Source organism: Lithobates pipiens, unplaced genomic scaffold (genome assembly GCF_037356315.1).
Source record: "Lithobates pipiens isolate NorthernLeopardFrog02 unplaced genomic scaffold, aLitPip1_a1.2 Scaffold_8, whole genome shotgun sequence".
NCBI lineage: Eukaryota > Metazoa > Chordata > Amphibia > Anura > Ranidae > Lithobates > Lithobates pipiens.
The window spans coordinates 591,601,747-591,629,363 of record NW_027507903.1 but is presented as its reverse complement, the minus strand read 5'-3'; the positions used below and the strand labels follow the sequence as shown (position 1 = coordinate 591,629,363).

Below are 27,617 nucleotides of genomic sequence, written 5' to 3'. Positions count from 1 at the left end.
GATAAGAGGCATGGAGGAGCTCAGCTATGAGGAAAAATTAGAGGAACTGAATTTATTCTCTCTTGAGAAGAGGAGATTAAGGGGGTATATGATCAACATGCACAAATATAGAAGGGGTCCATATAGTGAACTTGGTGTTGAGTTATTCACTTTACGGTCAACACAGAGGACACAGGGGCACTCTTTACGCCTAGAGGAAAAGAGATTTCATCTCCAAATATGGAAAGGTTTATACACAGTAAGAGCTGTGAAAATGTGGAATACTCCCTCCAGGGGTTGTTCTGACCAGCTCAGCAGATTGTTTTAAGAAAGGCCTGGATGCCATTAAGAATTAACAGTACCTCTATGCGTCTGCTAAAGAGCAGCACATTTTTCCTGTGGGTATGGGAACATGGGCGATTTATCCTCATTCCCACACCCGCATAAGTGTAAAATTAGCCTTAATTGATCTTTAAGTGTTTTGAGATACTCACAACATTCTATACAAATAGATATAAACATACAGTGTGTTTTAGTGCCTTTATACATGTCGTGTGGATATATATTCAATTGTCCTTTTTACCTTACTTTTCAGCTGTTTACCATGGTTTGAGCTCTTCTATAAACTACTTAACCATATTTCTGAGCACCTAGTAAAGGACCAGGTAATATGTCCATCCTTTCTACACCTCTCATTCTTTGTGTGCCTCTTCTTTTCTTTCTCAATCTCTCTTTTACTTTTTTTAAATCCAAACCATGAAATCGCAGATTTTCTTTTCTTTAAAATCCAATTTCCCAACATTAAACTTCTGTCGAGCTTGTGACACAATAAATGCTTAGCACTGTACCCAAAAAGGCGCTGGTAATAACTATTTTTTCCCCAGAAGTTCAGTGGCTGCCTACCACCATAAGCACCAGTCCATTCACAGAAGCTCTGATAATACAGTCTAGGGCAGTGATGGGGAACCTTGGCACTCCAGATGTTTTGGAACTACATTTCCCATGATGCTCAGCTACACTGCAGAGTGCATGAGCATCATGGGAAATGTAGTTCCAAAACATCTGGGGTGCCAAGGTTCGCCCTCACTGGTCTAGGGGATGTCTTATGATTTATTGCTTGAAGAACTTAAAAACAGGGCATGGGATACCTAAAAACGATTAACGCACAGAAATTAGAGGACAGGATTGTTGTTAAGTAAACAGGAAGGTTGGACAGTCTAACCCCACAGTCGAAGACCGTGAGGTAACTTTCTGAACAGGCTAAGATCTCACAGCTGGGGCAAGTCTCTTTGGTATTTGGTTACTTTGCACCTATGCACAACTACTGGTAGCCAGTGCAATTTCAAGAACACTACACAGGGATCGATTTAGGGTCTTTACAGTTCTTACTCCAGGCCATATCCCTTGTGGTGAGGTCCTGCAATCAGCTTCTAAGCAGATCCATCCAGGCCCTAAGCCCTGACACCGCTGAGGCCTCTAGAACAGCTGCACAGTTCATGGGCTGCCTGAGGGCAACAGCCCCTCAGGCTCTGGAACCCTCCAGGTGAGAAGGCACCCAGCTCTTCGGTGGCCCAGACCTTCCAGCCCTCCTCTGGATACTCCTCTCTAGGGATTGGCTAAAGTATGATAAATATTCAGGCTGGTTATTTGAATCTCCTGTCCTGAGCGTTGGAAGCTTCTTGCAGAGGCAGGGGAAGCAGACAAATGTCCACCCTGTGAAACCATGAACAGGCCAAAACAAACAAGTACTGCTCCCCAAATTACAGGAGCCAAAAACTAAATTTACCTAGCATCCTATGCTACTGTAGGAGGGTGCTACACATGTTTTTAGTTTGGCAGATGCATATTATTATTGGCTAACAGGGGTGTCCATCAAAGTGATGGGCCAGTGATGAGGCAATGGTGAGGCACATACAGAGGCAAGGGGTTGGGATGGTATTTACCAAAATTACACTGGATTTTTGACGTCCCAGAGTGCTATAGAGCAGATCCAAGGCAGCTAACCTATCTAACTGGCCCTTCATTCTCGGCCAAACCCCTTTCCACAGGTCCATTAAAGAGTACCTGTCTTCTTTTTTTTTTTTTTTTTAAGACAGGCAAGGAAAGTACTGTCCTTATGTCTTTATTTTAAGGATAAAGGAAGAGGATGGGTTTTAAAAATGGTCTATGTCACCAATGGGCAGATTTCCCCCAATGACAGGACATAAGAAGAACAGGAAGTCATTAAAAAAATCTCTACAATACAGAAAAAACTACTTTTTTTATAGTAGAGGGGTGGAATGAATTAGAACCTCTGTTGGGCTTTTATTGTTGTCTGCAACTTAGTTTTTATCATTTTTATTTTCCTGGAGTTGACCTGCTGCCCTTCACCTAGCCCTGCCTTTATTACTTTCATACTTAACCAATTCCCTCTCTTCTCCCTGATAGTTCAAAGAAGTTACAGACATTCTTCAGACTCTGTATGACCACCCAGTACCGGAGGTGAACAAGACTCTGAACCTAGAAATGGTGAGTTTTTTTACAATTATTTAAAAAGAGGGCCGGCAGGAGGGAAAGTCTTGGCCATTCTAGCTTGTATAAACACATAACTCTAATATTATTGAAAACTCTAAAACAAATCTCTATCAGTGGCGGCCCATCCATAGAGGGCACACGGATCCCACCTCCCCTATCCAGGGTAGAGCTGCTGTTACTTGTTCCAGCTACTCCACCGGAGACACTGCTTGAATCCCGGCAGCCTGACACTTCTTAGTTGAGGAGGGCGGGGCCACCCGTCACCTGACCCCGTCCCCCTCTGACGCAAGGGGAAAGCCGGACTTCCCAGTGACATACAGGTGACTCCGCCCCCCTCTGATGTAATGGAAACCTGTGGCTCATCCTTAATGTTGACCAAGGCAAAGGCAATTGATGAAATGAACCAGGCAGTTTAAATAGCCTGAAGGGGGCTGGCTGTGTGCTTGAATGACGAGCAGGAGATGATCAATGGATGGGCCACTGTGGAACGGTGAGTACTGGCAGTTAACCCACAGCTGAGCAACCTGAGCACAGGGAAGTAAAGGCTGAGAGCCCAGCCCTGCTAAACAGGAGAGGGAAAAAGATGAAAAACTGCGCTAAGGTAAATAAACAATATGTGGCAAATTAATCCCCAAAGGCTGAAATCAGCTGCAGCTTGACTGTATCACATATTACAGAAAAAGACAATTAGGAAAAATATTAAGCCGCGCTAAGTGCACTACAACAAATTAAAGTGACAATGTAAAGACAATATTGTTCTAAACCCCAACCAGTGGGAGAACAAACAATATAAATATTATTCCCAGCCACACCCTTAAGTGGGCAGGTCACAGCTTAGTGTACACAAAATTATGCAAATCAGGTGATCACATCAAAAAACACCCGTGAACTGAAAGTCTTGAACACACACAGAATAATAAACAAATGAATAAATGAAGAAAAAAGTCCAGCTGTAATGGATTAAATGCAAATAGAATCCTCCATATACGAAAAGTGTTCAATCCACCACCAAGTATCTGAGGTTACTTCTTACGGGAACTTCATGATCCCCCACTACAGAGGATCACGATGAGCATATGAATATAAGGTTGTCCCCCACTTCAAAGGAATCCTTCCTGTTCGCCTTTACACCACCCTTTCCATGTATGAATAGCTGGATGCTTTTTTCATGGGATACGTCTCACAAATTTGGAAGGCTCAAAACGTACACCATGGAAAAGAGAATAGGGCTCCAATAGTGTAAAAACCCTTTATTAAAAAACTTAAGAATATAAAATAACACTTACAATGTCGTTGAAGTTACAAAGCCTTAAGTCCGTTGCGCCGGCCGGACGCACACGGACAAACCCGTCCTGCCTGGACACTGAACACGAGGTGATGTTTAGTGTGACGCCCATCCCTACGCGTTTCGCAACAAAATTGCATCATCCAGGGGCACTCAACAAAATTGCATCATCCAGGGGCACCTCAACAAAATTGCATCATCCAGGGGCACCTCAACAAAATTGCATCATCCAGGGGCAATTTTTTTCCCAATTTTGTTGTGAAACGCGTAGGGCTGAGCGTCACGCTAAACATCACCTCGTGTTCAGTGTCCAGGCAGGACGGGTTTGTCCGCGTGCATCCGGCCGGCGCGACGGACTTAAGGCTTTGTAACTTCAACGACATTGTAAGTGTTATTTTATATTCTTACGTTTTTTTAATAAAGGGTTTTTACACTATTGGAGCCCTATTCTCTTTTCCATGGTGTACGTTTTGAGCCTTCCAAATTTGTGAGAAGTATCCCATGAAAAAAGCATCTAGCTAATCATACATGTAAATAGGGATGAGCTTCGTGTTCGAGTCGAACGTACGTTCGACTCGAACATTGGTCGTTCGGGCGTTCGCCAAATTCCGAACGTTTGGGCCGTTCGCGGCAAAATTCGTGTGGCCCAAGATGCACTGCGATGGCGCAGTGCATTGCTGGCTCATGATTGGCCAAGCATGCACTGTGACCCCGCATGCTTGGCCAATCGCAGCGCCAGTAGCGCGGAGAGCCATGATTGGCCACAGGCGTCCTGCCTGTGGCCAATCATAGCTCAGGCTGTGTAGTGCACGCCCCACACTATATAAGGCCGCCTTTGAGGCAGCCTCGTGTAGTGTGTTGGCATCTGAAGCAGTGGGTGTTCTGTGTACCTTCAACACAGTTACACACCAATCGTTTTTGGCTGATTTCCTATCTTGCTCTTGTGTAGTTGTTATTGTCTGTGCCCTGACCGCAGTATACACCACTATATTCACCTCACCTATATAGCTAGTGATCTAGCTTTAATAATAGAGCTTGCAGTCAGTAGTGGCAGGAGATAGTGCGTGCTGTCTGCGTGCTCTGTACCCAGTACATACCGCTATAATCCACCTACATAGCTGTCAGTGTTCTCTATTTGAGCCCATTTGCCATCTGCAGGAGTTATTGGAAGTTGTGTGTGCTTCCAGCACAGCACAGTATACATCTGTGTATACCCCTTTAACTCTGTTTTCTGGTTATTGTCTGCGTGCCCTGACCGCAGTATACACCGTGGTATTCACCTCACCTATATAGCTAGTGGTCCAGGAGATAGTGTGTGCTGTCTGCGTGCTCTGTACCCAGTACATACCGCTATAATCCACCTACATAGCTGTTCTCTATTTGGGCCCAATTGTCATCTGCAGGAGTTATTGGAAGTTGTGTGTGCTTCCAGCACAGCACAGTATACATCTGTATATACCCCTTTAACTCTGCTGTTTTCTGGTTATTGTCTGTGTGCCCTGAACGCAGTATACACCGTGATATTCACCTCACCTATATAGCTAGTAGGGATGAGCCGAACACCCCCCGGTTCGGTTCGCACCAGAACTTGCGAACGACCCCCGCGTTCGGTACGAACGTTAGAACCCCATTGAAGTCTATGGGACTCGAACGTTCGAATTGGAAAGTGCTAATTTTAACGGCTAATATGCAAGATAGTGTCCTAAAAAGGGTTTGGCGACCTGCCTCCTGCCTCAGGGGACATGGGTCACTGCAAAAAAAAGTTTTAAAAACTACCGTTTTGGCGGGAGCACTGATTTTAATGACGATTAAAGTGAAAAAAAAAAAGTGAAATATTCCTTTAAATATGGTGCCTGGGGGGTGTCTATAGTATGCCTGTGAAGTGCCACGTGTTTCCCGTGTTTAGAACAGTCCCTGCACAAAATGACATTAAACGGAAATAACACCATTTAAAACTGCTTGCGGTTTTAATGTTATATCTGGTTCCTGCAATATGGTTGAAAATCATTCAGAAAAATGGCATGGGTAGCCCTCCCTGCCCATTACCAGCCTATTTGGGTCTTGTACACATATTAAGGGGAACCCCGTACCCATATTAAAAAAAGGAAATGCGTGTGGCCCCCAGGCCCTATATACTCAGAACAGCAGTATACAGGCGGTGCAAACAAGACAGGGACTGTGTAGGTTTGTTGTGTTAAGTTGAATCTGTTTGTCATTTTCAACCGGTACATTTTTAAAGTGTAGCTCCAGTCAAAAAAAATATCTTTAAGCTTTTTGGAAAACATAGGGAAGGGTTATCACCCCTGTATAATTTGTTTTGTCGTCCATCTTTTTTCATCTCACTTGCTGCTGTCTCCTTGCGTTTGCAAGTAGGAGATGTTTGTAAGTTGGATGTTTGAAAGTAGGGGCCTGCCCTATATTATAGCGGTATGTACTGGGTACAGAGCACGCAGACAGCACGCACTATCTCCTAACACTACTGACTGCAAGCTCTATTATTAACCACTTGTTAGCCCAATGTTTGCATAAAGTGAAAGATGAAGTTATGCTGAGTAAATAGATATCAAACATGTCACTCTTCAAAATTGCACATGCCCGTGGAATGGCGCCAAACGTCGCTACTTAAAAAATCCCCATAGGCGACGCTTTAATTTTTTTTTTACTGGTTACATGTTTTGAGTTGCAGAGGAGGTCTAGGACTAGAATTATTGCTCTCGCTCTAACATTCTCGGGGGGATACCTCACATGTGTGGCACATGCGAGCACATGGGGACATGGGCACTTTAATTTTTATTTTATTTTTTTATTGTTCATTTTACTTTATTTATTTTAGTTTGACATTTTTTTCCCCAAAAATATATTTTTGATCACTTTTATTCCTATTACAAGAAATGTAAACATCCCTTGTAATAGGAATATGGGGTGACAGGTCCTCTTTACAGTGAAATCTGGGGGGTCAATATGACCCCACATCTCACCTCTAGGCTGGGAAGCCTGAAATAAAAAATAAAAAAAAGATTCTGGCTTTGATTGTACTGGCGAGTTGGTAGAAGCACCGGAGGGCGGTGAGGGGTGGGGGGCGTCTATGGCTGGGTATTTCAGGGTATCACCGAGTATGGCTGGGTATCTCTGAGTATGGCTGGGTATGGCAATTTATGGCAGGGTATTACAGAGTATTGGCCGGGTATTGGCGGGGTACTACAGAGTAATAGCAGGGTACTGCAGAGTATTGGGGGTACTGCAGAGTAATGGCGGGTACTGCAGAGTATTGGGGGGTACTGCAGAGTAATGGGGGTTACTGCAGAGTAATGGGGGGTACTGCAGAGTAAAGGCGGGGTACTGCAGAGTAATGGCAGGGTACTGCAGAGTAATGGCAGGGTACTGCACTGCAGAGTAATGGCAGGGTACTGCACTGCAGAGTAATGGCGGGGTACTGCAGAGTAATGGCAGGGTACTGCACTGCAGAGTAATGGCGGGGTACTGCACTGCAGAGTAATGGCAGGGTACTGCACTGCAGAGTAATGGCGGGGTACTGCAGAGTAATGGCGGGGTACTGCAGAGTAATGGCGGGGTACTGCAGAGTAATGGCAGGGTACTGCACTGCAGAGTAATGGCAGGGTACTGCACTGCAGAGTAATGGCGGGGTACTGCACTGCAGAGTAATGGCGGGGTACTGCAGAGTAATGGCGGGGTACTGCAGAGTAATGGCAGGGTACTGCAGAGTATGCACTGGTATTGCAGAGTATTGGCAGGGAATTGAGGGGTTAAATTCGGTGAGCAGCGATGTGGGCACTGCAGATGCAGCCCACATCGCTGCTGACACCGATCTCTTTCCCCTCCGCTGTACCGATCGGTACAGAAAGGGGAGGGAGGAACAGGCGTCATAACATAACGCCGGTTTGTTTCCAAGTGATCACTCCGTCATTTGACGGAGCAATCACGTGGTAAACGGCCGCTATGGACCCGGCGGTCACGGATGCTCTCGAGTGTGCACACCTCGGGGCACGCGAGAGCAGAATTCTGGGAGGCCGTTAATTAACGGCCTCTCTGAGTTAAACAACCGCCCTGAAGCCGTTAATCGGCAATGGGCATTTGTTAAGTGGTTAAAGCTAGATCACTAGCTATATAGGTGAGGTGAATATAGTGGTGTATACTGCAGTCAGGGCACAGACAACAACCACTACACAGCAGCAAGATAGGAAATCAGCCAAAAACGATTGGTGTGTACTGTGTTGAAGGTACACAGAACACCCACTGCTTCAGATGCAAAGTAACACACTACAGGAGGCCGCCTTAAAGGCGGCCTTATATAGTGTGGGGCGTGCACTACACAGCCTAAGCTATGATTGGCCACAGGCAGGATGCCTGTGGCCAATCATGGCTCTCCTCGCTGCCGGCGCTGCGATTGGCCAAGCATGCGGGGTCACAGTGCATGCTTGGCCAATCATCGGGCAGCAATGCACTGCGCCAACGCAGTGCATTGTGGTCCGCGCGCGCGTCACTCGAATTTTGACGCGAACGGCCAAAACGTTCGGAATTCGCCGAACGCACGAACAGCCAATGTTCGAGTCGAACGTACGTTCGACTCAAACACGAAGCTCATCCCTAATAGCTAGTGGTCCATCTTTAATAATAGAGCTTGCAGTCAGTAGTGTCAGGAAGTTGTGTGTGCTTCCAGCACAGCACAGTATACATCAGTATATACCCCTTTATCTCTGCTGTTCTATAAAAAAGGCATCTGCAGGAGTTAGTGGGTGTTGTGTGCCTCCAGCACAATATAAACTACCCAACTACTGTTTTACCGAACTCCCTTCAGGCCATTACCATGTCTGGAAGGCCAGCAAGGAGAGGCAGACAGGCGCGAGGGCAAGCAGGCTCTGTGTCTAGAGACAACAGTGCTGGTCGTGGACGCGGTGCATTGTCATCAGCACGTGGCCATGGGACATGCTTGTCCTTCTTTTCTGCAGCTGGACATGTTGAACCGCAACATGCCAACGACTTGGTAGAGTGGATGACCAAGCCCTCTTCATCCTCCTCATCCTCTCTCACCCAGTCTCAGGGTAGTAGCAAAGCAGCTGCCAACACATCGTCTTCCCTCCTCTCAATGTCATCATCAGTGACTCCTTCCCTAGACCCACCACGTCCTCCTGAGGAGTCTCCTGAACTCTTTGAGCACAGTGTTGGGTACATGCTCCAGGAGGATGCCCAGTGTTTGGTGGGCTCTGATGATGACACTCAGCTAGAGGAAGGCAGTAGCGTGAGCGCAGAGAGAGGGGGTGCTCAAGAAGGACAGCAATCTGCCAGTCATGTTCCACAAGCTGCAGCATACTGCCAGGTTTGCTACAGCGATGAAGAGGGAGGGGATGATGAGGGCACTGACTCCACGTGGGTGCCTGGAAGGAGGGAGGAGGAGGAGGAGGAGGAGGAGGAGGAGGAGGAGGCACATGTCCAACGAGGCAGGATGCCCTCCGGGGGCCAGCTTAGGGGCAGCACACCGACTGAATCACACCGCAGAGCTCCGCCTGCGCAGAGCGCTTCCTCTGCGCGTTATTCTAAAAGTTCTTTGGTGTGGGCCTTTTTTGAGACGAGTGCATCAGATCGCACCGCTGCTATTTGCAACATATGTCTCAAGCGTATCTCACGTGGCCAAAACATCAGCCGCTTGGGCACCACATGCTTGACCAGACATATGTTGATCTGCCATGCAGCTTGTTGGCAAGCGTACCTCAAAGACCCACACCAAAGAACAAAGCGGACCTCTCCTTGCTCCTCATCAGCTGGCATCTCCAACCCCACTAGACCTTCAGTCCTCTCTGAAACCTGCTCTGAGAGGAATGAAGGTGTAGAATTAGGTGTGTCACAGCCAAGTGTTTCAGGGAACTCTGCTAGTGGTACATCCACATCCGATTATAGCAGGCAAATGTCCCTGCCCCAGCTGCTGGACCGGCGGAAGAAGTTTACTCCCAGCCATCCACATGCCCAGCGGTTGAATGCTAGCTTGGCTAAATTGCTAGCACTTCAACTGCTGCCTTTTCAGTTGGTAGACTCGGCCCCCTTCCGTGAGTTTGTACAATGTGCGGTTCCTCAGTGGCAGGTCCCCAAACGCCACTTTTTCTCACGGAAGGCGATTCCGGCTCTCTACCGGCATGTGGAAGGCAATGTCCTTGCCTCGCTGGACAGGGTGGTCAGCGGTAAGGTGCATATTACCGCTGACTCATGGTCCAGCAGGCCTGGACAGGGATGTTACCTATCTTTCACGGCCCATTGGGTCACTCTTCTGGCTGCTGGGAAGGATGCAGGACAAGGTGCAGTAGTGTTGGAGGTTGTTCCGCCACCACGCCTCCAAAATGCTACTATTGGTTGTGACACACCTCTCTCCTCCACCCCCTCCTCTTCTTCTTCCTCCATGGCCTCTTCCAGTGCTCTGTCCTCAGAACCAGCGGTGCTCCGTAGGCGTTGCAGGGGCTACGCAAGTACGCAGGCAAAACGATGCCATGCCGTGCTTGCGCTGGTTTCTTTGGGGGACAGGAGCCACACTGGGGTGGATGTTTTGTCAGCTCTGCAGGGGCAGGCCGAGAGGTGGTTGACGCCACGCCAGCTTAAGCCAGGAATGGTGGTTTGCGACAATGGCACCAACCTCCTCTCCGCCCTCCGACAGGGACAACTGACCCATGTGCCCTGTGTAGCTCACGTCCTTAACCTGGTGGTGCAGCGGTTCTTGGGCAGGTACCCCGGCTTACAGGATGTCCTGAAGCAGGCCAGGAGAGTCTGTGTGCATTTCCGCCGATCATTTAATGCCTGTGCTCGGCTGGCTGAGCTCCAAAAGGAGTTGAACCTGCCCAAGAACCGCCTTATATGTGACATGCCCACCAGATGGAACTCAACATTGGCCATGCTGCAGCGGCTGCACACGCAGCAGAGGGCCATCAATGAGTACCTGTGCGACTACGGCACCAGGACAGGGTCAGGGGAGCTTGGTTTTTTCTCACCACGCCAGTGGGGCATGATCAGGGATTCATGCACTGTCCTGTCACCGTTTGAGGAGGCCACAAGGATGGTGAGCAGTGACAGTGCATGCATCAGTGACACTGTACCTCTTGTCCACCTCTTGGAGCATACGCCGCGTGGAATAATGGACAGGGCACTTGAGGCAGAACAGAGGCAGGAAGAGGAGGACTTCCTTGCCTCTCAAGGCCCCCTTTATCCAGACAGTGTTCCTGCTGTGCCACCCATCACACAGGAAGAGGGTGAGGAGGAGGAAGAGGAGGAGGAGGATGATTGTGTCAGCATGGAGGTGGAGGCTGGCACTCAGCATCAGCATCAGCAGCAGCAGTCTTATAGGGATTATTTACAGTCCCAAGAAACACGTGGACTTGTACGTGGCTGGGAGGAGGTAGCTGCGGATCATGTTGTCCTTAGTGACCCAGAGGATTCCGGACCGAATGCCTCAGCTAACCTACGCTGCATGGCCTCCCTGATCCTGCAAAGCCTGCGGAAGGATCCTCGTATTCTTCGGATCAAGGAGAGGGACCATTACTGGCTGGCCACTCTCCTTGATCCACGGTACAAGGGTAAGGTTGCCGACCTTATCTTGCCATCGCAGAGGGAGCAGAGGATGAGACATCTCCGGGAGGCCTTGCAGAAAGCTCTGTGCAACGCGTTCCCAGAGACTGGGAGGTCACAAACTCCTGGTCCTGGACAACGTGTTGCTGAGGCATCAGTCAGAAGGAGTGGTGGAGAAGGTGGCCGTCTGACTGATGCTTTCAGACAATTTTTTAGTCCGCAGCCCCATGGTATGATTGGTTCCAGCACCCATCGCCAGCATCTAATTTACATGGTGCAGGAATACCTAGGGGCAAGGTCAGACTTGGACACCTTTCCCACTGAAAATCCTCTGGCTTACTGGGTCTTGAGGATGAATCACTGGCCAGAGCTTGCACAGTATGCAATTGAGCTACTGGCCTGTCCTGCATCCAGCGTTCTTTCGGAACGCACCTTCAGTGCTGCTGGTGGCTTCGTTACCGATCACAGGGTGCGCCTGTCCACCGAATCAGTTGATCGACTGACCTTCATCAAGATGAATCAGTCTTGGATCACCCACAGCTACCAAGCACCTGAAGCTGATGTAACCGAATAATTTTTTTTGAAATACCACATCCCTTCAAGACTGCCTATGCTGATGCTGAGTGACTGTCCTATTATGTTGATTGTCTATCCTCTTCCTCCTCCGCTGATATGTTGGAAGAACATTTTTGGTTCTGGGTGATGCCAGCAGCCCAATTTTTCTGCCCCTGTTTAACAGGGGCGTTTAAGTACAATTTTTGATGCAATGCTTTGCAGCAGGGCTAATTCCTGCAATAAAACTAGAGTATATGGCAGAGGTTGCAGTGTGATGGCACCAGTGCCTAAGGCCCAATTTTTCTGCCCCTGTTTAACAGGGGCGTTTAAGTACAATTTTTGATGCAATGCTTTGCAGCAGGGCTAATTACTGCAATAAAACTAGAGTATATGGCAGAGGTTGCAGTGTGATGGCACCAGTGCCTAAGGCCCAATTTTTCTGCCCCTGTTTAACAGGGGAGTTTAAGTACAATTTTTGATGCAATGCTTTGCAGCAGGGCTAATTCCTGCAATAAAACTAGAGTATATGGCAGAGGTTGCAGTGTGATGGCACCAGTGCCTAAGGCCCAATTTTTCTGCCCCTGTTTAACAGGGGCGTTTAAGTACAATTTTTGATGCAATGCTTTGCAGCAGGGCTAATTCCTGCAATAAAACTAGAGTATATGGCAGAGGTTGCAGTGTGATGGCACCAGTGCCTAAGGCCCAATTTTTCTGCCCCTGTTTAACAGGGGCGTTTAAGTACAATTTTTGATGCAATGCTTTGCAGCAGGGCTAATTCCTGCAATAAAACTAGAGTATATGGCAGAGGTTGCAGTGTGATGGCACCAGTGCCTAAGGCCCAATTTTTCTGCCCCTGTTTAACAGGGACATGTAATTACAATTCTTGATATAATATTTCACAGGAGGGCCCCTTCCTGTGCCCACCCAGAGTAACGGTGAGGACTTATAGTGTTGTGGCACCAGCACCACAACCACCAAAGGTCAATTTTTCTACCACTGTTCAACAATGGCATGTAATTACAATTCTTGATATAATCGTTCACAGCAGGGCGCTCCAGCGCCCACCAAGAGTCACTTTGAGGGCTTACAATGTTGTGGCAAAACCAACACCTTGTTCCGCCATTTCTGCAGAGCATATAGGGCAGGCCCCTACTTTCAAACATCCAATTTACAAACATCTCCTACTTGCAAACGGAAGGAGACAACAGCAAGTGAGATGAAAAAAGATGGACGACAAAACAAATTATACAGGGGTGATAACCCTTCCCTATGTTTTCCAAAAAGCTTAAAAATAGTTTTGTTGACTGGAGCTACATTTTAAAAATGTACCAGTTGAAAATTACAAACAGATTCAACTTAACACAACAAACCTACACAGTCCCTGTCTTGTTTGCGCCGCCTGTATACTGCTGTTCTGAGTATATAGGGCCTGGGGGCCACACGCATTTCCTTTTTTTAATATGGGTATGGGGTTCCCCTTAATATGCGTACAAGACCCAAATAGGCTGGTAATGGGCAGGGAGGGCTACCCATGCCATTTTTCTGAATGATTTTCAACCATATTGCAGGAACCAGATATAAGATTAAAACCGCAAGCAGTTTTAAATGGTGTTATTTCTGTTTAATGTCATTTTGTGCAGGGACTGTTCTAAACACGGGAAACACGTGGCACTTCACAGGCATACTACAGACACCCCCCAGGCACCATATTTAAAGGAATATTTCATTTTTTTTTTCACTTTAATTGTCATTAAAATCAGTGCTCCCGCCAAAACGTCCGTTTTTAAAACTTTTTTTTGCATTGACCCATGTCCCCTGAGGCAGGAGGCAGGTCCCCAAACGCTTTTTAGGACAGTATCTTGCATATCAGCCGTTAAAATTAGCACTTTCCATTTCGAACGTTCGAGTCCCATAGACTTCAATGGGGTTCTAACGTTCGTTACGAACGCGGGGTCCGTTCGAAAGTTCTGGTGCGAACCGAACCGGGGGGTGTTCGGCTCATCCCTACATGTAAAGGGTGGTGTAAAGGCGAACAGGAAGGATTCCTTTGAAGTGGGGGACAACCTTATATTCATATGCTCATCGTGATCCTCTGTAGTGGGGGATCATGAAGTTCCGGTAAGAAGTAACTTCAGATACTTGGTGGTGGATTGAACACTTTTCGTATATGGAGGATTCTATTTGCATTTAATCCATTACAGCTGGACTTTTTTCTTCATTTATTCATTTGTTTATTATCAGTTCACGGGTGTTTTTTGATGTGATCACCTGATTTACATAATTTTGTGTACACTAAGCTGTGACCTGCCCACTTAAAGGTGTGGCTGGGAATAATATTTATATTGTTTGTTCTCCCACTGGTTGGGGGTAGAACAATATTGTCTTTACATTGTCACTGCTAAACAGGAAGCATGTGAAAACTTTAGAATATATAAAAATGTGTATTGGTTGAAAATATGCTAAAAGTATAATATTGATGCACTTCACTTAAGCTGGTTACACATAAGCAGAATGTCGGGAGACAATGGGCGTTTAAAAAAAAACGTCTCCCGATCCGCGCTTTTAGCCAATGGTAGATAGTGCTGATCGGAGTGTTCTACCGGAGGGGGGTCCTGTTAGTGTTTACCTGGCTTTACTCTTATGTTGTAGGTCATCCCCCCCCCCTTTTCTCCATTTTAAATTGGCCATTAAATTTAATTCCCCATTAAATTTACAGCATCTTCTCTGCTTGTTTATGTTAAAAAAGCACTAATGTATACAGAGCTTAATAGCTCAGACTGAAATTTAGAGCATTAAAGTAGAACTAAAGGCAAAACCTTTTATTTTATTTTTTTGGATAGAGCAATTGTCCATTTTTATTTATTTTTTGCCATCTGTGTCCCATTTCAGAGATTTCCCTTCACTTCCTGTCCCATAGCCAAACAGGAAGTGAGAATAAATTCCTGTAAATGAAGAGAATTGATCCCCAGGTCACCAAAAATAGTGTCACCATTGGAAGATGTCCCCTCTATTACTTTTCTGGGGACAACCCAAAATTTGGGAATTTCTTTCATTTCACTTTTAATGATAAGACTCATGATTATGGTAAACAAGACAAAGAGAGAGGGTGAATCCCCTTGACTGGGGGCACAGACAGCAATAAAAACTGACAGGTGTTCTAGTCCATCTCCAATGTATCCAAAACTTAAAAAAAAAGTTTTGCTTTTAATTATACTGTAAGTAAGAGCATTGACTCCCTTCTCCTTTTCTTCATATCCCTCTGTAGACTTCCTCTGAGGTTTCAATTACAGACAGAGTTTCTGAAAGGAGAGAACTATTACTGTGCCTTATATACACTGTTTAAAAAAATTAAAAGAACACTTTGAAAACAATTCAAGATCTCAATGGTGAAAAATATCATGCTGGATATCTATACTGATATGGACTGGTAATGTGTTAGGAACGAAAGAATGCCACATCATTTTTATGGAAATTAAAATTATAAACCTACTGAGGGCTGAATTCAAAGACACCCCGAAAATCAAAGTGAAATAATTATGCAGCAGGCTAGTCCATTTTGCTAAAATGTCATGGCAGCAACTCAAAATGATCCTCAGTAGTTTGTATGGCACCCATATGCTTGTATGCATGCCTGATCACATTGGGGCATGCTCCTAATCAGACGGCGGATGGTGTCCTGGGGTATTTCCTCCCAGATCTGGACCATGGCACCTCTGAGCTCCTGAACAGACTGAGGTGCAACCTGGCAGATTCGGATGGACCGAAAACATAATGTCCCAGAGGTGTTCTATTGGATTTAGGTCAGGCGAGCGTGGAGTCATTCAATAGTATCCATAGTATTCAATAGTATCAGTTACTTCATTCTGCAGGAACTGGCTCCATGCTCTTACCACATGAGGCCAGGCATTGTCGTGCCCCAGGAGGGAACCCAGAACCCACTGCACCAGCGTAGGATCTGACAATGGGTCCAATGATTTCATCCTGATACCTAATGGCAGTCAGGGTGCCATTGTCCAGCCTATAGAGGTCTGTACATCCCTCCACGGATATGCCTCCCCAGACCATCAATGACCCACCACCAAACTGGTCATGCTGAATAGTGATGGACGAACTTCCGACGGGACGTTTCGCGAACGCGAAACGCGAACGGACACAAACGTTCGCGAAAACGACCGTTCGCCGCGGGCTCCATTGACTTCAATGGGAGGCGAATTTCGCAAACCTTTAGGTCGAATTTGCGGCCACGGGGTAATTATTAGGGGGTAGCACGTAGTCCCACCACCTGGACAATAGCATAATACATGTATGAGGTGAATTTGGGATCGATAACTACAAGCATTTTTTTTTTATTTGGGAAATTGTTCTGACAATTCAGGACTATGGAGCTAATGAAGGCAATGGAGGAGAGGGAAGGTCAGGGACCAGGGTAGGCAAACAAGAGGGTGCAGGAGATACAGAGCACTGACAGCAGCACCGTAATACAGAGCACTGACATCAGCACCGTGACATACAGCGCTGACAGCAGCTCCGTGACATACAGCGCTGACAGCAGCTCCGTGACATACAGCGCTGACAGCAGCTCCGTGACATACAGCGCTGACAGCAGCTCCGTGACATACAGCGCTGACAGCAGCTCCGTGACATACAGCGCTGACAGCAGCACCGTGACATACAGCGCTGACAGCAGCTCCGTGACATACAGCGCTGACAGCAGCTCCGTGACATACAGCGCTGACAGCAGCTCCGTGACATACAGCACTGACAGCAGCTCCGTGACATACAGCGCTGACAGCAGCTCCGTGACATACAGCGCTGACAGCAGCACCGTGACATACAGCGCTGACAGCAGCTCCGTGACATACAGCGCTGACAGCAGCTCCGTGACATACAGCGCTGACAGCAGCTCCGTGACATACAGCGCTGACAGCAGCTCCGTGACATACAGCGCTGACAGCAGCTCCGTGACATACAGCGCTGACAGCAGCTCCGTGACATACAGCGCTGACAGCAGCTCCGTGACATACAGCGCTGACAGCAGCTCCGTGACATACAGCGCTGACAGCAGCTCCGTGACATACAGCGCTGACAGCAGCACCGTAAGCAGCCCCAGGAGGAAGTCAGCACAGCACAGGGATGGTGTGATCCCCTCATAATAAGAACCCCCAGGAGGAAGTCAGCACAGCACAGGGATGGTGGGAGCCCCTCATAATAAGAACACCCAGGAGGAAGTCAGCACAGCACAGGGATGGTGGGAACCCCTCATAATAAGCAGCCCCAGTAGAAATATGACACCGCTCAACCTCTTCAAAGAGGAGGGTAGGGGCATATAGTACGGTGTGCTTTTTTGGGTCAGGGAAGTGAGCCAAATGAATTAAGAAGGTCTGTGTGCTTGATTCCAAAAATTGTTTATAGACATATACATGGTCTACTGATCACATGTGTTGAATTCCTCCGAGATCCATGCCTCATTCATTTTTAGAAATGTGAGGTAGTTAACACTGTGGTGAGCTAGGCGAGTACGCTTATCGGTCACAATCCCCCCTGCTGCGCTGAACGTCCTTTCGGACAGGACACTGGATGAGGGGCAAGCCAACAGTTCGATTGCAAATTGGGCAAGCTCTGGCCAGAGGTCAAGCCTGCCCACCCAGTAGTCTAGGGGTTCATCACTCCTCAGAGCGTCCACATCGGCCGTTAACCCAATGTAGTCGGACACCTGACGGTCTAGGCGTTCCCTGATGCTGGATCCGGATGACACCTGTCGATGGGTCGGCTGAAAGAATGACCTCATATCCGAAGTCACCAACACATCTTCAAACCGGCCTCTTCTTGCAGGCGCTGTTGGATTGGTACCCGCAAATCCTTCTCTGGGAGTGGGAATTGCTCCTCTGCCAGCGCACGCAAAAGCAGAATGCAGCATTTCTCGAAGCAAGGCCTGGAAGTGCTGCATTCTGACAGCCCTCTGCGACGGCGGTAACATTTCCGCCATTTTGTGTTTGTACCGGGGGTCTAAGTACGTTGCCACCCAGTACTGGTCCTTGACCCTCATGCTTTTTATACGGGGGTCCCTATTAAAACACTGGAGCATGAAGGCCCCCATTTGCACTAAAGTGGAAGCGGTGTGGTGGCCTGGCTCCTGCTCATCATCCAGGATAATGTCGTCCTCTTCATTCTCCTCTCCCCATCCTCGCACAACAGGGATCCCAGAAAGGTTTAAAGCATGCTCTTCTTGCTCCTGCTCATCCGCCCCGGCACCATCCTCCTCTGACTCCTCATCAGACTCCTGTTGTTGACTTGTCTCAGATAGAGTAGCCCCCCCTGGGAATTCATCCAGCATTGCGACTTCCTCATCTTCCCGCTCCTGCTCCTCCACAGCCTGATCAATGACACGACGCAATGCACGCTCCAGAAAGAAGGCATAAGGTACCATGTCACTGATGGCGCCATGGCTGCGACTGACCAGTTTGGTGATCTCCTCAAATGGCCGCAGAAGTCTGCATGTGTCGCGCATGAGCAGCCACTGGCGCGGTGAAAAAAAACCCAGCTCCCCAGAACCGTTTCTTTCGCAGAGTTCATACAGGTAGACGTTAACTGCACGTTTCTGCTGGAGCAGCCTATCAAGCATATAGAAGGTTGAGTTCCATCGCGTCGGGCAATCGCAAATAAGACGTCTGACCGGCAGATGGTGTCGCCGCTGAATGTCAGCAAGGCGAGCCATGGCCGTGTAAGATCTTCTGAAATGGGCCGAGATTTTCCTTGCCTGCCGCAAGATGTCCTGGACCCCAGGGTATTTGACAAGGAATCGCTGCACGACCAAGTTTAAGACGTGTGCCATGCACGGCACGTGCGTGATTTTGCCCTGTTTCAATGCGCTAAGCAGATTGGCACCGTTGTCACACACCACTTTACCAACTGTCAAATTGAGCGGTGTTAGCCACTCATCTGCCTGTGAACGCAAAGCTGAAAGGAGTGCCGGGCCAGTGTGGCTCTTTGCTTCCAGGCACAACAGACGCAGCACGGCATGGCAACGTCTCACCTGGCATGTGGAATAGGTTCTGGGGAGCTTGGGCGGTGCAGTGGAAGAGACGCTAGCAGCGGAAAAGGAGGAGGCAGCTGAGGAGGAGAGGGAGGAGGATGGAGTAGGAGGAGGAGAAGAAGAGTCAGGCCTGCATGCAATCCGTGGCGGTAAAACCAAATCTACACGGGTGCCACGGGTTACATGCTTGACGGCCGTCAGAAGGTTCACCCAGTGGGCAGTAAAACTGATATACCTTCCCTGCCCGTGTTTGCTAGACCACGTGTCTGTGGTCAGATGTATCTTGGCACCGACACTGTGTGCCAGAGATACATTCACTTGCCGCTGAACATGGCCATATAGCTCTGGGATGCCCTTCTCTGAGAAATACTTCCTTCCTGGGACCTTCCATTGTGGTGTTCCAATGGCCACAAATTTGCGAAAGGCCTCCGAGTCCACCAGTTTATATGGCAGTAGTTGGCGGGCTATGAGTTCTGACAAGCCAGCCGCCAACCGTTGGGCAAGAGGGTTATCCGGCGTCATCATTTTTTTACGCTCAAACATTAGGCCCACGGAAGCCTGCCTTTTTGCAGAAAAATGTGAGCTTGGCGTGATGGAAGGTGGAGTGGAGGACAATTGTGAGGAGAGAGGAGAAGGAGAAGTAGAAGACGAGGCTGGACGGTGAGAGCCTGCAGTGTGGCTTTGTGTGTTCCGTTGCTCCCACTGGGCTCGGTGATGGCTGCTCATGTGCCTTCTTAAGGCGGTCGTCCCTAGGTGAGTATTGGGCTTACCGCGACTAACGCGTTGACTGCAAAGATTGCAGATGGCAACGCTATTGTCAGCAGCGGACACGTTAAAAAAAGCCCACACTGCGGAGCCATGTGCCGGTGTCCTGGGAGCGCCAGATGTGACCGTACATGGTCGATGACTCGCTCCTGATACATTTGCAGTCTGCTTTGTCCCTGCTGTGCAATGTAAGTCATTGCTGCTTCTCCTCCCTATCTGCTGGTCCATATCTCCCTCTGAACTCCCCTCCTCTTCCTCTCTTGTGGGCACCCACGTGACATCACTAGACACGTCATCATCAACGTCACCTTCCCCACCGCTATAAGTAGAGTAGGCAGCAACACCGGGGACCAACCTCCTCCTTGGGCTGATCTGGGTACTGGCGTCAGACTGCTGAGTAGCGCTTGTTGCTACCTCCTCTTCCTGATCCAATACCAAGAGTGGCTGCGCATCAGAAATGTCCTCTTGATATGGATCGGAAAATAATTCCAGTGACTCAAGCGGAAGGTATGTGGTGGTGGTGGTGGTGGTCGTGTTGTTGGTGGTAGTGTCTTTGGGGGTGCACATAGCAGAGAGTGAAGAAGAGGGTGCAGATCGAGAGGATGAGGAGGGTGCAGAAGAGTAAGGCTGAGCGAGCCACTCAACCAAGTCTGGTGCATCCTTTAAAGTAATTGAACGCACCTTCTGCAACTTCCCACTTTGGCTCAAGCCTGTTGCTCCTGCCCTACCCCTACCACCCCTGCGGAAGGGCCTGCCTCTTCCTCTGCATGTCATTTTTTAAATGACCCTGTGACAAAACTCTTAGTCCCTATACCGCTGAAGGACTGCTGCAGTATAGGTGAGCGGTCAGCAGTGGTGCACGTCAACCCTATCTATTGTGGACCTATAGCGGTCCTTACAGAACAGCAGACTGTACCGCACTCAAGCCTATGTACCGTAGCACCCTATACCAAGTTACCAGTCCTTATAAGAACTTTTGTGGACCAAGCAGGTTGTGTATTAGTGTTTAGCAGACTGTACGTCAGTCCCTATACCGCTGAAGGACTGCTGCAGTATAGGGCAGCGGTCAGCAGTGGTGCACGTCAACCCTATCTATTGTGGACCGATAGCGGTCCTTACAGAACAGCAGACTGTACCGCACTCAAGCCTATGTACCGTAGCACCCTATACCAAGTTACCAGTCCTTATAAGAACTTTTGTGGACCAAGCAGGTTGTGTATTAGTGTTTAGCAGACTGTACGTCAGTCCCTATACCGCTGAAGGACTGCTGCAGTATAGGGCAGCGGTCAGCAGTGGTGCACGTCAACCCTATCTATTGTGGACCGATAGCGGTCCTTACAGAACAGCAGACTGTACCGCACTCAAGCCTATGTACCGTAGCACCCTATACCAAGTTACCAGTCCTTATAAGAACTTTTGTGGAACAAGCAGGTTGTGTGTTAGTGATTAGCAGACTGTACGTCAGTCCCTATACCGCTGAAGGACTGCTGCAGTATAGGTGAGCGGTCAGCAGTGGTGCACGTCAACCCTATCTATTGTGGACCGATAGCGGTCCTTACAGAACAGCAGACTGTACCGCACTCAAGCCTATGTACCGTAGCACCCTATACCAAGTTACCAGTCCTTATAAGAACTTTTGTGGACCAAGCAGGTTGTGTATTAGTGTTTAGCAGACTGTACGTCAGTCCCTATACCGCTGAAGGACTGCTGCAGTATAGGGCAGCGGTCAGCAGTGGTGCACGTCAACCCTATCTATTGTGGACCGATAGCGGTCCTTACAGAACAGCAGACTGTACCGCACTCAAGCCTATGTACCGTAGCACCCTATACCAAGTTACCAGTCCTTATAAGAACTTTTGTGGACCAAGCAGGTTGTGTATTAGTGTTTAGCAGACTGTACGTCAGTCCCTATACCGCTGAAGGACTGCTGCAGTATAGGGCAGCGGTCAGCAGTGGTGCACGTCAACCCTATCTATTGTGGACCGATAGCGGTCCTTACAGAACAGCAGACTGTACCGCACTCAAGCCTATGTACCGTAGCACCCTATACCAAGTTACCAGTCCTTATAAGAACTTTTGTGGAACAAGCAGGTTGTGTGTTAGTGATTAGCAGACTGTACGTCAGTCCCTATACCGCTGAAGGACTGCTGCAGTATAGGTGAGCGGTCAGCAGTGGTGCACGTCAACCCTATCTATTGTGGACCGATAGCGGTCCTTACAGAACAGCAGACTGTACCGCACTCAAGCCTATGTACCGTAGCACCCTATACCAAGTTACCAGTCCTTATAAGAACTTTTGTGGACCAAGCAGGTTGTGTATTAGTGTTTAGCAGACTGTACGTCAGTCCCTATACCGCTGAAGGACTGCTGCAGTATAGGGCAGCGGTCAGCAGTGGTGCACGTCAACCCTATCTATTGTGGACCGATAGCGGTCCTTACAGAACAGCAGACTGTACCGCACTCAAGCCTATGTACCGTAGCACCCTATACCAAGTTACCAGTCCTTATAAGAACTTTTGTGGACCAAGCAGGTTGTGTATTAGTGTTTAGCAGACTGTACGTCAGTCCCTATACCGCTGAAGGACTGCTGCAGTATAGGGCAGCGGTCAGCAGTGGTGCACGTCAACCCTATCTATTGTGGACCGATAGCGGTCCTTACAGAACAGCAGACTGTACCGCACTCAAGCCTATGTACCGTAGCACCCTATACCAAGTTACCAGTCCTTATAAGAACTTTTGTGGAACAAGCAGGTTGTGTGTTAGTGATTAGCAGACTGTACGTCAGTCCCTATACCGCTGAAGGACTGCTGCAGTATAGGTGAGCGGTCAGCAGTGGTGCACGTCAACCCTATCTATTGTGGACCGATAGCGGTCCTTACAGAACAGCAGACTGTACCGCACTCAAGCCTATGTACCGTAGCACCCTATACCAAGTTACCAGTCCTTATAAGAACTTTTGTGGACCAAGCAGGTTGTGTATTAGTGTTTAGCAGACTGTACGTCAGTCCCTATACCGCTGAAGGACTGCTGCAGTATAGGGCAGCGGTCAGCAGTGGTGCACGTCAACCCTATCTATTGTGGACCGATAGCGGTCCTTACAGAACAGCAGACTGTACCGCACTCAAGCCTATGTACCGTAGCACCCTATACCAAGTTACCAGTCCTTATAAGAACTTTTGTGGACCAAGCAGGTTGTGTATTAGTGTTTAGCAGACTGTACGTCAGTCCCTATACCGCTGAAGGACTGCTGCAGTATAGGGCAGCGGTCAGCAGTGGTGCACGTCAACCCTATCTATTGTGGACCGATAGCGGTCCTTACAGAACAGCAGACTGTACCGCACTCAAGCCTATGTACCGTAGCACCCTATACCAAGTTACCAGTCCTTATAAGAACTTTTGTGGAACAAGCAGGTTGTGTGTTAGTGATTAGCAGACTGTACGTCAGTCCCTATACCGCTGAAGGACTGCTGCAGTATAGGTGAGCGGTCAGCAGTGGTGCACGTCAACCCTATCTATTGTGGACCGATAGCGGTCCTTACAGAACAGCAGACTGTACCGCACTCAAGCCTATGTACCGTAGCACCCTATACCAAGTTACCAGTCCTTATAAGAACTTTTGTGGACCAAGCAGGTTGTGTATTAGTGTTTAGCAGACTGTACGTCAGTCCCTATACCGCTGAAGGACTGCTGCAGTATAGGGCAGCGGTCAGCAGTGGTGCACGTCAACCCTATCTATTGTGGACCGATAGCGGTCCTTACAGAACAGCAGACTGTACCGCACTCAAGCCTATGTACCGTAGCACCCTATACCAAGTTACCAGTCCTTATAAGAACTTTTGTGGACCAAGCAGGTTGTGTATTAGTGTTTAGCAGACTGTACGTCAGTCCCTATACCGCTGAAGGACTGCTGCAGTATAGGGCAGCGGTCAGCAGTGGTGCACGTCAACCCTATCTATTGTGGACCGATAGCGGTCCTTACAGAACAGCAGACTGTACCGCACTCAAGCCTATGTACCGTAGCACCCTATACCAAGTTACCAGTCCTTATAAGAACTTTTGTGGAACAAGCAGGTTGTGTGTTAGTGATTAGCAGACTGTACGTCAGTCCCTATACCGCTGAAGGACTGCTGCAGTATAGGTGAGCGGTCAGCAGTGGTGCACGTCAACCCTATCTATTGTGGACCGATAGCGGTCCTTACAGAACAGCAGACTGTACCGCACTCAAGCCTATGTACCGTAGCACCCTATACCAAGTTACCAGTCCTTATAAGAACTTTTGTGGACCAAGCAGGTTGTGTATTAGTGTTTAGCAGACTGTACGTCAGTCCCTATACCGCTGAAGGACTGCTGCAGTATAGGGCAGCGGTCAGCAGTGGTGCACGTCAACCCTATCTATTGTGGACCGATAGCGGTCCTTACAGAACAGCAGACTGTACCGCACTCAAGCCTATGTACCGTAGCACCCTATACCAAGTTACCAGTCCTTATAAGAACTTTTGTGGACCAAGCAGGTTGTGTATTAGTGTTTAGCAGACTGTACGTCAGTCCCTATACCGCTGAAGGACTGCTGCAGTATAGGGCAGCGGTCAGCAGTGGTGCACGTCAACCCTATCTATTGTGGACCGATAGCGGTCCTTACAGAACAGCAGACTGTACCGCACTCAAGCCTATGTACCGTAGCACCCTATACCAAGTTACCAGTCCTTATAAGAACTTTTGTGGAACAAGCAGGTTGTGTGTTAGTGATTAGCAGACTGTACGTCAGTCCCTATACCGCTGAAGGACTGCTGCAGTATAGGTGAGCGGTCAGCAGTGGTGCACGTCAACCCTATCTATTGTGGACCGATAGCGGTCCTTACAGAACAGCAGACTGTACCGCACTCAAGCCTATGTACCGTAGCACCCTATACCAAGTTACCAGTCCTTATAAGAACTTTTGTGGACCAAGCAGGTTGTGTATTAGTGTTTAGCAGACTGTACGTCAGTCCCTATACCGCTGAAGGACTGCTGCAGTATAGGGCAGCGGTCAGCAGTGGTGCACGTCAACCCTATCTATTGTGGACCGATAGCGGTCCTTACAGAACAGCAGACTGTACCGCACTCAAGCCTATGTACCGTAGCACCCTATACCAAGTTACCAGTCCTTATAAGAACTTTTGTGGAACAAGCAGGTTGTGTGTTAGTGATTAGCAGACTGTACGTCAGTCCCTATACCGCTGAAGGACTGCTGCAGTATAGGTGAGCGGTCAGCAGTGGTGCACGTCAACCCTATCTATTGTGGACCGATAGCGGTCCTTACAGAACAGCAGACTGTACCGCACTCAAGCCTATGTACCGTAGCACCCTATACCAAGTTACCAGTCCTTATAAGAACTTTTGTGGACCAAGCAGGTTGTGTATTAGTGTTTAGCAGACTGTACGTCAGTCCCTATACCGCTGAAGGACTGCTGCAGTATAGGGCAGCGGTCAGCAGTGGTGCACGTCAACCCTATCTATTGTGGACCGATAGCGGTCCTTACAGAACAGCAGACTGTACCGCACTCAAGCCTATGTACCGTAGCACCCTATACCAAGTTACCAGTCCTTATAAGAACTTTTGTGGACCAAGCAGGTTGTGTGTTAGTGTTTAGCAGACTGTACGTCAGTCCCTATACCGCTGAAGGACTGCTGCAGTATAGGGCAGCGGTCAGCAGTGGTGCACGTCAACCCTATCTATTGTGGACCGATAGCGGTCCTTACAGAACAGCAGACTGTACCGCACTCAAGCCTATGTACCGTAGCACCCTATACCAAGTTACCAGTCCTTATAAGAACTTTTGTGGAACAAGCAGGTTGTGTGTTAGTGATTAGCAGACTGTACGTCAGTCCCTATACCGCTGAAGGACTGCTGCAGTATAGGTGAGCGGTCAGCAGTGGTGCACGTCAACCCTATCTAGTGTGGACCGATAGCGGTCCTTACAGAACAGCAGACTGTACCGCACTCAAGCCTATGTACCGTAGCACCCTATACCAAGTTACCAGTCCTTATAAGAACTTTTGTGGACCAAGCAGGTTGTGTATTAGTGTTTAGCAGACTGTACGTCAGTCCCTATACCGCTGAAGGACTGCTGCAGTATAGGGCAGCGGTCAGCAGTGGTGCACGTCAACCCTATCTATTGTGGACCGATAGCGGTCCTTACAGAACAGCAGACTGTACCGCACTCAAGCCTATGTACCGTAGCACCCTATACCAAGTTACCAGTCCTTATAAGAACTTTTGTGGACCAAGCAGGTTGTGTATTAGTGTTTAGCAGACTGTACGTCAGTCCCTATACCGCTGAAGGACTGCTGCAGTATAGGGCAGCGGTCAGCAGTGGTGCACGTCAACCCTATCTATTGTGGACCGATAGCGGTCCTTACAGAACAGCAGACTGTACCGCACTCAAGCCTATGTACCGTAGCACCCTATACCAAGTTACCAGTCCTTATAAGAACTTTTGTGGAACAAGCAGGTTGTGTGTTAGTGATTAGCAGACTGTACGTCAGTCCCTATACCGCTGAAGGACTGCTGCAGTATAGGGCAGCGGTCAGCAGTGGTGCACGTCAACCCTATCTATTGTGGACCGATAGCGGTCCTTACAGAACAGCAGACTGTACCGCACTCAAGCCTATGTACCGTAGCACCCTATACCAAGTTACCAGTCCTTATAAGAACTTTTGTGGAACAAGTGAGTTGTGAATGTTTAGCAGACTGCAGCAGAAGGGCAGCAGTCAAGTATAATATCCTTTCTATATTTGGAAGAAAGAATATTATACATGTACAAGCCTATTACTGTACCACTGATACCAGTCCTGAAAAGAACCTTTGTGGAACTAATAATAACAGCAAGTCTTTAAAATTACCCTCACTGCCTGACAACACTGCTTCCTTCCTGTCCCTATACAAATTGGCAAAAAAAGAGAACGATTAGTGGTTACTGGAACAGCTCTTTTGTGGACCTTGATAGTAACAGCTAATGATGATGATGATGATGATGATGATGAAAGACTAATCTGGCTGTCCCTGTAGCATACACCGTCCTTTCCCTTTCTCTAAACTAACAAAAGACACTCAGGCTGCTGCAAGAATCAGCAGCACAGCAAACCTATCAACACCTAACACCTATACCAGTCCTGAAAAGAACTTTTGTGTACCAAATAGCTAGTGGTTTATCTCTCCCTACTCCACACAGGAACCTGTCCCTATCTTAACAGAAGAAAGAATGTAAAATGGCCACCGGATCGGGTGTATTTATAGGTTAGGGGGAATGTACAAGTGTCCATGTGCTGTCATGTCTCAATTGGCTGTCCTGTATCACATGATAAACGTGTCACCAAAGGTTAAAGTTCTTGTATACATTAAACACGTAAGTCCGCCGCGGCGAACGACGGAAAAAGGCGTTCGAACGTGCGGACCGCGAATGTCGGAAATTCGCCGCGAAACGACCGCCGGGCGAACCGTTCGGCCATCACTAATGCTGAACAACGTTACAGACAGCATAATGTTCACCACAGCTTTTCCAGATCCTTTCACGTCTGTCACATGTTCTCATCTGTGAAACCCACAGGGCGCCAGTGGTGGACCTGCCAATTTTGGTGTTCAATGTCAAATACCAATCAAGCTCCACCATACTGGGCAGTGCACGCAGGGCCCACTAGAAGACATTGGGCCCTCAGGTCACCCTCATGAAGTCTGTTTCTGATTGTTTGGTCAGTGACATTCACCAGTGGCCATCAGTGGAGGTAATTTTGTAGGGCTCTAGCAGGGTTAATCCTGTTCCTCCTTGCATAAAGGAGCAGATACCGGTCCTGCTGATAGGTTAAGGACCTTCTGCGGCCCTGTCCAGCTCTCCTAAAGTAACTGTCTGTCTCCTGGAATCTTCAACATGTTCTTGAGACTGTGCT

At 48.3% G+C, this 27,617-nt stretch overlaps 1 protein-coding gene across 2 annotated transcripts in view; it reads left to right on the top strand.

Moving 5' to 3' along the window:
- DENND1C (DENN domain containing 1C) overlaps nt 1–27,617 on the top strand; it is a 152,259-nt gene that overhangs the window by 60,278 nt on the left and 64,364 nt on the right. For both annotated transcript variants that reach the window (XM_077470472.1, XM_077470473.1), the window contains exons 6-7: nt 575–644; nt 2,407–2,487. In XM_077470472.1, the coding sequence (XP_077326598.1) occupies nt 575–644; nt 2,407–2,487 (151 nt within the window). The remainder of the gene's footprint in view (nt 1–574; nt 645–2,406; nt 2,488–27,617) is intronic.